Source organism: Xiphophorus hellerii, chromosome 10 (genome assembly GCF_003331165.1).
Source record: "Xiphophorus hellerii strain 12219 chromosome 10, Xiphophorus_hellerii-4.1, whole genome shotgun sequence".
Taxonomy (NCBI): domain Eukaryota; kingdom Metazoa; phylum Chordata; class Actinopteri; order Cyprinodontiformes; family Poeciliidae; genus Xiphophorus; species Xiphophorus hellerii.
Genome location: NC_045681.1, coordinates 25,294,465 through 25,307,157, shown reverse-complemented (window position 1 = coordinate 25,307,157; position 12,693 = coordinate 25,294,465). Strand labels below are relative to the sequence as shown.

General features: G+C 38.3%; 1 protein-coding gene across 1 annotated transcript; it reads left to right on the top strand.

Moving 5' to 3' along the window:
* Positions 1-5,004: 5,004 nt before the first annotated feature.
* atad1b (ATPase family AAA domain containing 1b) lies at positions 5,005-11,973 on the top strand. Its single transcript, XM_032573353.1, has 10 exons — positions 5,005-5,091; positions 8,603-8,785; positions 8,857-8,955; positions 9,023-9,143; positions 9,630-9,830; positions 9,957-10,063; positions 10,131-10,220; positions 10,298-10,348; positions 11,008-11,138; positions 11,232-11,973. The coding sequence occupies exons 2-10, from the start codon at positions 8,612-8,614 to the stop codon at positions 11,353-11,355; spliced, it is 1,098 nt and encodes a 365-aa protein (XP_032429244.1). The 5' UTR covers positions 5,005-5,091; positions 8,603-8,611; the 3' UTR covers positions 11,356-11,973.
* The last annotated feature ends 720 nt before the right edge of the window (positions 11,974-12,693 follow it).

The window sequence follows — 12,693 nt, the reverse complement described above, 5'->3', positions numbered from 1 at the left end:
AGAGATCTGCCACCCCAGCACACCACAGCGTATAATGAGACGCTGATGACAACAGACTGGTAAAACAACCCCAGCAGCTTTCCACATATGTTGAAGCAGTGGTGCCCAAAGTCGGTCCTGGAGGGTCGGCATCCTGCATGTTTTGGTTCTGTCCCTGGTTTAACGCACCTGGATCCAATGATGGCTCTTTAGAAGGCCTAAGAAGAACAGTGATAAGCTGAAAAGGTTGTTACTAACACCAGGGAGAGAACTAAAACATGCAGGATGCCGGCCCTCGAGGACCGACTTTGGGTACCACTGTTAAAGGATCTCAACCTCCTAGTACAGGGGTGTCAAACTCCAGTCCTGGAGGGCCGGTGTCCTGCAACTTTTAGATGTGCCTCTGCTGCACCACCTGAATAGAATAATTAGGTCATTAGCAAGACTCTGGAGAACTGATCTACACTAGGAGGAGGTAATTAAGCCATTTCATTCCAGTGTTTTGTACCTGTATCTAAAAACTGCAGGACAGCGGCCCTTGAGGACTGGCGTTTGACACCTGTGTCCTAGTACATCCTGGTCTGAGCCTTCTTATAGAGCTGCTTTGTGTTGTTTGCCCAGTCCAGCTTGTTGTCCAGCCACAGGCCAAGATATTTATAGGTCTGCATGACCTCCACCTCCTCCCCTCCTATCAGAACTGGTCATGGACTGCCTCTGTCCCTCCTGAAGTCAATAACCACTTCCTTCGTCTTGGAAGCTGGAGGCTGTTTCTATGGCACCAGACAACAAAGTCCCTCACCAGGCTCCTGTACTCCTTTTCGTTGTCTTTGATGCACCCCATGATGGCAGTGTCATCAGCGTACTTCTGGATGTGACACATTTCAGAGTTGCACCAAAAGTCTGAGGGGTACGGGTTGAAGAGGATAGGTGTCGGCACAGTCCCTTGCAGGGTTCCAGTGTTGCTGACTACAGTTTAAGACATGATGTCCACATCCTGACGAATTGTGGTCTGTCAGTTAATAAATAAATAAATAAAGGAAATTAAACGCAGCTTTGGACCTCTAATTAATTTAATGATGATTATTTTAATGATGCTATAGTCCATCATTTGAGTAAGCAGGGCTACTTCTCCCATTTTTAGCTTTTTGCTCATCCTTGTGTGGTTTTAAGAGATGAGATCAATTGAACTCTGCAAGCCTTTTACTTTGTGTGCAGTCTGGGCATGCGCTTTTAAGATGATTTTGTGTGTGTGGTTTCACTTCTCCAAAACTGGCAGATGTCCAACTGTGACATCTGCCGCACTCCTCCTGAGTGTCACACTAAGACCCTGGGAGAGTAACGTCTGCCAGCTCATTTTGTGGAAACCGCATGCACGTGCACATTGGTGGTGCACAGTCATTACAGTCTATGAACTCCTGCTATACCATCACCCTCAAGCTATACCGAGAAGGACCTCGCTGCAGCAAACAGAAAGGTGCAGGGCGGACCACTGGCAGTCTCATACCTTATTTGGAAATGGGACCATTACACTCCGGAAGTGAAGGAGGTGCTATTTGCTACACTATACGTTTCTCCCATTTTTATTTTCTTTTGAAATCTGGTACATATATTCATCTTTAGGAAGGAGTTTCACTCTCAGCATGTATTTAAACTTCTCTTTTTTATTTACTTCAGCGCAGCTCACAGTTCTTTTTTTTCGTATTTTTTTATTAAACACTTTGAACAATTGTACAAGATCACGTGGCATGTACATACATGAAGAAATCAAGTCTTACAGGGTTAAGGCACACATATAATTATAAGACAAAAATTTAAAAAAAGTAAAATAAAAATATAAATGAATAAAATTTGTCAGACATCAAACAGAGGGATAGCAGAACGACAAAGACAAACAGAAAAAGACTTTAGTTCTCAAATAAATCAGATCATTATAGGCATCCAAGAGCTGTATTCCATGCTTGTTTTTCATCAGTTTTAAGGTTCTTAAGTGGTTGTCCATTAGAAGGTTTTTAAAGGCTGAAAAGTCAGGTTTTCTATAACCCCATTTACAGGAGTGGATGAAGAATTTCACGAGGATCAGCAGGTTGTTAAGAATGAGGTCGGTTCTTCTGTCTCTGTGGGTGGTTCCAAATATTATATCCTCTCTTTTTAAGTGATGATGTAGGGAAAGTTTTGAGATACAGTCCTGAAAGTTTCTCCAAAATGTTCCAGTGTGCACACAATAGAAAAAGAGATGATCTGTTGTTTCAATGTCATTGTCACAAAAGGTACAGATGTTAGTATCAAAGTTTAATCTTTGTCTTAATAGTTCACTGGATGGAAAATGTTATTGAGAATTTTAAAATGAACTTCTTTAGCTTTAGGACTTAGAAGGTATTTAACATAAACAGTTCTCCACTTATTACCCTCTGAATCAGAAAACACACTTAAAATGGAGTTTTTATTTGGTAGGGCAGGAAATATAAAATTAAACTAATCCGTTTGTTAGAATCCGTTTGTTAGAATTACTTTTGTCCTAAAGGTTAAATCCAAACAGTTGAAGTAACTGAAGGTTAGCTAATTGAATGTTTATATTTTGAACCAGATATTTGACTGCAGTGGGGATAGAGTTGATTACTGTGTTAAACTGAGTGCATGAGCAATCCAAATTATACAATAAGCAAAAGTCGTCATAAGACAACCAATCTCCACTGTCATTAAGAAAATGTCTTATGGACCAAATACCTTTTTCCGTCCAGTGATCCAAATACAGAGACTTATTCCTGTATAACACATGTCTGTTGTTCCAGATGGCAGTTTGGTAAGGAGTAAAGCTGTTCGTGTTCATAAGTTTCCAACACAATAAAACCTGCTTGTGGAAGGCAGATAACTTAACAGGAAGTCTGTCGACACCAAAGTCACATCTAAGAACAAAATCTATGCATCCAGTTTTTTTTAAACAAACATTTGGGGAGACAAAACCAGATACTATTTCTATTCATTAGAAAAGATTTCAACCAATTTACCTTTAAGACCGCATTTAAACAATCAAAGTCAATAGCTTGTAAACCACCATCTTTAAAGTCCTTAACCATATTTGCTTTCTTTAAATAGTGGACTTGATTTTTCCAGATGAAATTAAAGTTCAACTGATTTATAGCTTTAATGTATTTGTTAGGTATGGCCATAGGATAAGCTGGGTATATGCACCGGGACAGAGACTCCATTTTGGTTAAATAGGTTCTCCCAAACAGGATCAGATCTGAGATTTGCAATTCTGTATTTTATTCTCTATGTTAACAGTTTCACTGAGTTTAGCATCTTTAGTTATTAAAATTCCAAGATATTTAACTGAGGATTTAATGGGCCATACATATACATATGCATATTCAAAAAGTTGTTGATAAATATAAGGAAATCTTAAATATTTTGAGATGCTTGGCTGGCAGTGATTGGGGAGCAGATAGGCAATCACTAAAACAGATTTACACAGGTATGATAAGATCTAACATAGACTTTGGTTGTCAGCTAAAACACATCTGGCTAAATTAGACATTATCCAACATCAAGTATTGAGACTATGTACTGGAGCATTTAAAACCACATCAACAGCAGCAATAGAAGTAGAAATGGGAAAAATGCCGTTAAATTTAAGAAGACCAAATTAGAAATAAATTATTGGTTAAATTTACAAGGCAATAACTTTAATCATCCAACTTGGGACATTTTAAATCCATGTTGGGAAAAAGAAAAGAAAGAAATGAGGAGTTTTGAATGGACAATTGAAAAGAAAATAAAAGAATTTAAAATGACTGATTTAGAAATTACTCAAACAACACCAATATTATACCATCATGGATTCTACCAGAAGCAACAGTAGATATGTCAATAATGGAAAAGAAACAAGATAATTCTTACATTATAGATAGTTATTCAGTACAATTATATTTAAACAATTATTATCAATATATTCAAATTTATACAGATGCATAAAAAATAACTGGATAAATAGGAATAGCTTTGTAGTACCAGAATTCAATATAAAAATAGGAAAACGAATTACAGACGGATTATCAGTATACACAGGAGAAATGTTGTCAATTTTATTAGCTTTACAATGGGTAGAAGACATAAAACCATTAAAAACAGTAATTTGTTCAGATTCAAGCTCTGCATTAAGTTTAAAATATAATCAATCAGATAGTAGGATGGAAATATTTCATACATTATTCAGAATACTAAATATGGGTTTGATAGTTATATTTGTGTTCCAGCACATATTGGAGTAGAAGGAAACAAGAGGGCAGATAAAATGGCAAAGAGGGCAATTCAGAATCCTATTAGTTTTACAGTAAAAACAAATAAATCTGAGGGAAAGAGTATTGTTAAAGAAAAACTGATGGAAAAATAGCAAGAAAGGTGGGATGAAGAAAAAACAGGAAGATGGTTTTATAAAATTCAGAAGATAGTAGGAGAAAGAAGAAATGGAAGAAGAAATAGAAAGGAGAAAAGAGTGATAACAAGGTTAGGATTTGGACATACAGGACTTTTTAAAATTCAAAAGCATACTACTGAGAGATGTGATTACTGTGGAAAATATGAAATTTGAACATATTAGAATATCATAAATATTAGAATATAATAATAATAATAATAATAATAATAATAATAATAATAATAATAATAATAATAATAATAATGGAATGTCATAAATATGAAAGAGAGAGAAGATATATGTGGAGAGAGTTTGAATGTATTAAGGAAAAGGTTAATTTATTAGATATTTTGAGGAAGAATTTGGGGAGTAAAAATATACAAATAGTTATTTGATAATTTAGTTTAAAACAAAATTATTTCATAGAATTTGATTATAGTAGGCGTATTTGTGAATGTGTTTATGATATAGATGGGTAGAATACAAAGTTATGTATAAGTATGTATATTTGTGTGGGGGGGAGGGGGGTGCGTGTGTGTGTGTGTGTATATATATATAGACCATCACGAACCACACTCCATACCAGTAAGTGGCGGTAATGCTACTAAAAGTTTGTTGCCAACCGCCAGTAAATCCAAGAAGAAGAAGATTCTGCACCGTGCTTTCAGACGTACGGAAGCCGGTCCTGCTAGGATAAGGTGAGTTCTTTACTGCTGATATCAGCTTTGTCAGGTTTTGTGTTCCCTGGGTCAAGCGGAACTACTGTTGTGAGGATTGGTCAATGGTTCCCTACATATTGTTGCCGGAGTGAGCCATTAAGCGAAGGTCAACCCTTGCTAATACGAGTTAGCTTCAGGTCACTTCATCAGATAGTAGTTTCGTTATACCTGGAGGCCATTACGGCATAGAGGCTAACTGCATTTGAGCTGGTAAAACTTCCTTTGTGATCACGTACCTCTCATCATACCAGATTCCCCTTAAGCTTGTGTCAATTTAAGGTTGTAATGTGTATTACCACAGAGACCTGATCTTCCAGCCGAGACCACCACCAGATCAGAACGTCCGTTAACGATCTGTTTTTAATTAAAAGAACCGACCTTCTCCGCTCCAGATCATGAACATGAACTTTCAGACTTTTGTTAATTTTGACATTGAGAGCTTTCATCTGAGACCGGAGTTCAGAGATTAGTTTAAAAATCTCAGATTAAAGGCTTCATCTGTTAATCGGGGACATCTGCCTTTATTTCACAAAACATTCCCACAGGTTCTCCTGTAGCAGGGGCCACGAGTCTGTCTAATTGGGGCCTGCCATAACAATGCATAGGGAGAGCAGCCACTGCCTCATATGCAATACATGGAAGGCACCTATTGTTCTACCGTCAATAGAACGTCTCTTTCTTTCTTTGTTCCTTTTTATTCCGTCACTTTTAATGCATCTCGTACCGCCGCTACTTACACCCCCACACAAAACGTGCGGTTCGATCTCGAGAAGGGAACTATTACTTTTAAGGGAAATCGGAGTTACCATGGCGACATAATTCGCGAAAACGATGCCCCAAAATCCCATAGAAAGCAATGGAGTGAGGTTAAAAACAAACAAAAAATCAATACATTAAAAAAAAAACAAACAAACATTATTTTTGAGGAATTTTTGTGTGGTCATGGATTGACGTAGAAATGCCATTCAACTCTCACTTTGTAGATACGTCCGTGTTCTGTGGAGAGGTAAAAACCGTTAAAATGATTTACGGTTTTTCCACAACTTGTCTCTAGCGCACCAAAGTTTTCAATTTTTCGTACAATTAGAGTGTAACTGAAAATAACTGCCGCTCCGCTAGAGTGAGAAACGGAGTGGATTTCTGACCCCAAAACATTTTTTAACCTGCCCTCGCGCCCACAAATATCGCTCTACTGATACTGTAATACGGTCATGACATCACACCGAATGCCTGCTTCCATAAAATGTTTTCAAAATTGCTCTAGGGCTGTCAGTTTTCTGTCAAGGTGCTCCAGAGCACTAATATTAGCCCTTTCCATAAAATAAGTATTTTAGCTATTTCTTTCTCACAGGTAACAAGGCATTGCAAAAACATTAGCAAAAACTTTAGCTGGGTCAGTCTCTGAATTCGGTACATTTTGTGTCTCACAGGTTTATCTCAAAGATTTTCATATAATGCAAACCACTTTTTTTTTTTTTTGAAAATCAATAAATGGAAATATCCATTATTGTAATGTGTCTTGGTAATGTAACTTGCAAATATATTTTAAAAATTATGTTTTGATAAATTTTCTGGGTTGTTGAAGCGTAAAGGTCAGCCAAATGAGCATGTTCCCCACTGACCAATGTTAATTTTTCAATGAATATAAAACAAATAAAAATAGTCAGTAACTGCAAGTTATTTCTACTAATATAACCATTTTTGGGTATACTTTAACCTAAATGAAAGAAATATGAGAAAAATCCATGAATTATTTACAAAATGGCACTTTATAATCATGTCCCTCCAGTTTTGTTCAACCCTATAACAACATACCAATTCCTCCTTTTTATAAATAATGGTTCAGTCCAATTTCTCAGCACCCTGGAAGTGACATCACTTAAGTCTCTTCCCGCACACACTGTAAAGAGATTTAAGTGTTAGTATAGTTTCTTACCTATATTGGATTATTTCTATCCATAGATTGTCATTGTCAAGCTCAACCTTTCAACACCATTACACATGTGCATGATATTTATTGTTGTTTGGGGAAAAAGTAAAGAATTGTCTTTGAAACTTATATTAATTTCTTGTTTTCATCATCTCATATGTTGCTCCAAACCCTAGCTGATGTGGACTTATGGCAACTTTTAGTGCAAATCTTCAACCCTGTATCGTTCAATCCGTTACAAAAACAGGACAGAAACAATAAATCTGAACGTTTTCATCTAGCTTCTCGTTTGTTACTGTTGTTAAGCCAGCCAGTGTGTTCAACCCCGTTACAGTCTGGTCAACTTTTACACTGGGGTCAACCCCGTTACTTGATACATTCTTATGATTTTTTTTATTTTTTATAATAACAGCAAATATTAAACTAATATTTGTTGGGCTACATACAAAGTTTAAAGAATGAGTCAGAAACATAACCTCTTTGGTTATGCCTTATTTGTCTTATTGCTCAGAAATCTGGGGAAATGCAAGTAAAACAACTATTGATATATTAGTTAAGTTGCAAAAAAGCTATGCGGCTTATTAATAAGGTGGGATACCGTGAACCAACTGATAAACTCTTTATTCAAAGTAATACATTAAATGTAAAGATATTGTTTATATAAAAATACTGGAAATAATGTATAAAGCATTGAACAAAAGTCTTCCTTCTGGTATTCAGAAATTATTTAAACTAAAAATAAAAAATATAATTTGCGAGGTTTGTTTATATTTGAATATGCAAAAGAGAAGAGCCAGATAAAGTCTAGATGTGTTTCAGTTAATGGTGTGAAACTGTGGAAAGAATTGAATGTTGATTTTAAGTTATGTCCTTTCTTGGTGAGCTTTAAAAGAGCTTTAAAATGTAAAATGATCAAATCTTATGCTGTTAAGTAGATTTATATACAGTATGTATTGTGAAGATATCCTGGTAGGTTGTAAGGTATAAAAACAGGGTAGGCAAGAATAAGCTTTGCTTCAGCCTACTCCTTTTTGGTAAATTGTGGGTTTGTTTATTGTTGGGGTTTTTTCTTTTCTATTCTTTTGTTGTTTCCTGTGTTTAATGTGGACAATTTACCAAAATAAAGTGATTGATGATGATGATAGTGCATTAGCCTCTAAAATAAGCAGTTGAGCTATTTATTTATTAGCTATGTTTCGCACACTGGAAGGAGCAAGTCAAAGAAAGACATCATGCTAATGATATCCCACTTACCACTGACAACATTTATGCTAACATTAGCATTTTGGCTAATTTTAGCTCATACAGGTTTAACATATTGAATGGAGTAGGTCCTTGTTAGTCAACATGCTTGTGATTCTCCACATGGTATTAATATTATTTTAGCTAAACTTAGCATCAATGCTAATTTTCAGCTGGGTTCCGACCGACACGCACACTTTGGCAGGCCCCGTTTAAATTTCTTCAGAGATTTTCTAGTGAACTCTTGTTCTCCTCTCATAACTAAGTACAACTAAGTAACATTGCATATAGTCAGGTGTGTGTGTGTGTGTGTTTCAGAGAGTGACCATGGTTCTCAAAGATATTCCAGTTGATAACATTGCCCGTCCTTTGGGGAGGAACGAGGTAATTGGTCTGCTTTTCCGACTCACCATATTTGGAGCTGTAACCTACTTCACCATCAAGTGGATGGTGGACGCTATTGACCCAACTCGAAAGCAGAAGGTGGAGGCTCAGAAGCAGGTGAGGGTGTAGCAGCCTTGTTATTCACAGCTTTGTGGCTGTTCATGAATTTTCTGAATTGTCGCCAACAGGCTGAGAAGTTGATGCGTCAGATCGGAGTGAAGAACGTCAAGCTGTCGGAGTACGAGATGAGTATTGCTGCTCATCTGGTGGACCCATTGACCATGCAGGTAGTTTCTCCTCACGAGAGTTGATGAAGAAGAGTCAAGACTGTGTCTGATCTCTGACATCTGACAGATCACCTGGAGAGATATCGCTGGTCTGGACGAGGTCATCACTGAGCTGAAGGAGACTGTGATCCTGCCTGTTCAGAAGAGACACCTGTTCCCGAACTCCAAACTACTGCAGCCTCCCAAAGGTCAGAGCTCATTCACCTGCCTACTGTGTCATGTCACTGCAGCTGTCAGGTAGGTTTAAGATCACGTTGAACCTGAGAAAGAGTAGTGAGTTCGGAGACCAGAATTTCTAAAGACAGATATGCAGGTTTGGTTTTAGCATTTCTGACTGCATAGGTCTGCAATAAAATGATCAAATGGGTTAAAACCCTTAGATTTTAGTGATAATGGAGGTTCCCTCGAAATTTGTCTCCAATTTGTATTGTGACATTTTCTGGAGATGGAATCATGGGTTAAAGAACTCTGAACCTGAGGTGGTGTGAAAACTGTCACCATGTCATGACAGTATAATCTGAGACAGATAATCTTTGAAAAGATCAATCTCCTCCACATCCCTGAACTCATCATGAGTTTGGAAATAGGGAGTTATTTATGATCCGAACAAGTTTTATTCTGAAACTAGAAAAGTAAAAGTCAGTGTTGGCTTTATCTTGTCGTCATTTTAACAGGCGTACTGCTTTATGGCCCCCCCGGCTGTGGAAAAACACTGATTGCCAAGGCAACAGCGAAGGAGACAGGGTTTCGCTTTGTCAACCTACAGCCAAGCACACTGACGGACAAGTGGTACGGGGAATCACAGAAACTGGCTGCTGCTGTATTCTCCTTGGCTGTTAAGCTGCAGCCTTCTATAATCTTCATTGATGAGATTGGTGAGAAATGTGCACACAGTGACTGACTACAGATAGTTGTAGTCTGTTTGCGACCTGTATGAATTAAGCACCTGTATGTTGTAGTATCTGCCTGGCTCCAATACATATCACTGCTTTTGAATTTAGACTCGTTCCTGAGGAGTCGCTCAAGCTCAGACCACGAGGCTACAGCCATGATGAAAGCCCAGTTTATGAGTCTGTGGGATGGACTAGACACAGACCATCATTGCCAGGTGCGTCTGCAACTACAGCTGCACACACAAGCAGGTGGATGTGGTCTTATAGTTTTCTCCATGTCAGGTGATCATAATGGGCGCGACCAATCGTCCTCAGGACCTGGACTCTGCCATTTTGCGGCGGATGCCAACCAGGTTTCACATCAGCCTACCTGTATGTACAGTCATAGTATTTACAAGTTCTGCCAGAGATTCTGTTGTAGACGATGCTAACACTGTTTGTTTCTGCAGAGCGATAGGCAGCGAGAGGACATCCTTCGACTGATTCTGACGAACGAAAACGTAAGTTCAGCTCGGGAAAACAAACTTGCCATTTGTTTTCATTAAAATTATCAATTTTGAAAATACCACCTCTAAACATCAAGTCTGCTCTGGGCGAAAGGCGGGGTCACCTAAAGGCAGGACAGACTAATTTGTAAATAAGAGCTAATGATTTTAAACTTGACTCTCACTTCAGGCACGTACAGGGGGGATGGAAAGGCGGCTGGAGCCCCTTTCATCCTTTAAGCTTCAAGTGCCCTTTTTTGAGGGTTTTTTAAAAATCTGTGCATCAGGAGGCCTGCTTGTGCTCCTCAACAATAGTATTTAGCTAAATATAACTATTTAGCAAAATAAATTAGTCTGGCTGCCCTCGGTCTAATAATGGCGGAGCATTCTCAGTGCCTCTGCCTTCATGTTGTTAAGATACTGAGCCCATGCTATTAAATTATGAGAATGTTTCTTTTTTTCCAACATACTCTGGTTTGTTAATAAAAAAGAAAATTGTCTCTGACACCTGTTGGTGGCTCATACCTCAGGCGTCAGGTATGGCTCACACCTGAGGTATGAAGTGACAGAGTCAACTTTCTACATTGCTGCAGCATTTCTTACAAATAAGAATAAAGATCAATTCAGAACAGACTGAACTGATAGATCATCTGATAGTTTATAATCACCTGCAGGTGGATGACTGTGTGGACCTTAAACTTGTTGCCAAGGAGACCGAGGGTTTTTCAGGAAGTGACCTCAGAGAAACGTGTCGTGATGCAGCACTGCTCTGCGTCCGAGACTTTGTCCACAACCAGAGCACCAGGTAAGCTGCAGAATCCTATTCCATCACATTTTTGCGTGTCCCAGATACGCCTAGTGTTTTCTCAGATGTGTGTTTTTGTTTGCTGTTTCTCAGCTCGGAGGTAGATGACCCTATACGTGCTATATGTCAGGCTGACCTGCAGACCTCAATCAACAAGATGAAGCACTCCAAGGCAGCAAACATTCATGGTGTTCTGGTGCACGCCGCTCTGGACTGAATGCTTGGGTCATATAAACTTCCAATGCCTCAGCTGGTGTGGAAACGCATTGAGCATGTGCCACTTACTGCTTTCTGACATCTTTGTTTCCTGTCTCCTCCATGGTTGGGTACCCATCAGGAACCTGGTGTTCCTGATGGGAGGAGTTCATAGTTACACCACAGTTCTCTGTGAAGCTACCTAGGGATGTGCCACCTCACCAAAGTTCTTATAATCTTCCCGCTGTTGTCACCTCCGACCTGAAGACGCTGAGATGTTCTGAATTTGAAAATAATCCTCACTGTCTCAAAGCTAATAAATTTTAATCATTAGGCAAAACCCATAAATTTAGTAAAACAATGAAACTGCTGACAAATTGGTCAGGAGCAGCACTCTGTGATGACACACAGCAAGCAATTATCAACATGAAGTCATTTATAATTGATTAATACTTTTATTGTTCCTTTATTCTATATGTTTTTGTGACTTTTATAATTTTCTGAGGGATGGTTGTGTATTTATTATTTATATCTAACCATGGTGGGGTATTGTGTTCTGTTCAGCTCTGATTGTAAACAATCTGAAGAGTTTTTTATGCAGTAGAAAAATAAAAAGCAAATTAATATTTATTTTAACGCATCTCTGTGGATGGAGCTCATTTTGTCACTTCACTGTTTGGTTATTGAACATTTTGGTTGTTTCCTATGTCAGAGCTGTCTACCTTGGGATGTTTCATACCTGCTCTGACAGCTCATGGTTGAAAGTACTTACACACCTGGACAAAATTGTTGGTACCCCTCAGTTAATGAAAGAAAAACTCACAATTGTCACAGAAATAACTTGAATCTAACAAAGGTAATGAATAAAAAATGAAAATGAAAGTCAGACATCTTTTTAAACATGCTTCATAATTATTTTTTAAAAAACACCTCATGAAACAAAACATGATGGTACCCTTAACTTAATATTTTGTTGCACAACCTTTTGAGGCAATCTCTGCAATCAAACGATTCCTGCAACTGTCCATGAGACTTCTGCACCTCTCTGCAGGTATTTTGGCCCACTCCTCATGAGCAAACTACTCCAGTTGTCTCAGGTTTGAAAAGCCTTTTCCAGACAGCGTCTTTCAGCTCCTTCCAAAGATGCTCATTAGCATTTAGGTCAGGGCTCATAGAAGGCCACTTCAGAATAATCCAATGTTTTCCTCTTAGCCATTCTTAGGTGTTTTTAGCTGTGTGTTTGCGGTCAATATCCTGTTGTAAAACCCACAACCTGCGACTGAGACCAACCTTTCTGACACTGGGCAGCACATTTCTCTCTAGAATCCCATGTTAGTGTTGAGATGCACAGATTCAAGAC

Bases quoted from the DNA above. Each gene is read 5' to 3' on its own strand.
- atad1b (XM_032573353.1), top strand. From the start codon at position 8,612: ATGGTTCTCAAAGATATTCCAGTTGATAACATTGCCCGTCCTTTGGGG. The intron at 10,349-11,007 runs GTAAGTTCAGCT...AATCACCTGCAG, and splicing joins TGATTCTGACGAACGAAAAC to GTGGATGACTGTGTGGACCT. The intron at 11,139-11,231 runs GTAAGCTGCAGA...GCTGTTTCTCAG, and splicing joins GTCCACAACCAGAGCACCAG to CTCGGAGGTAGATGACCCTA.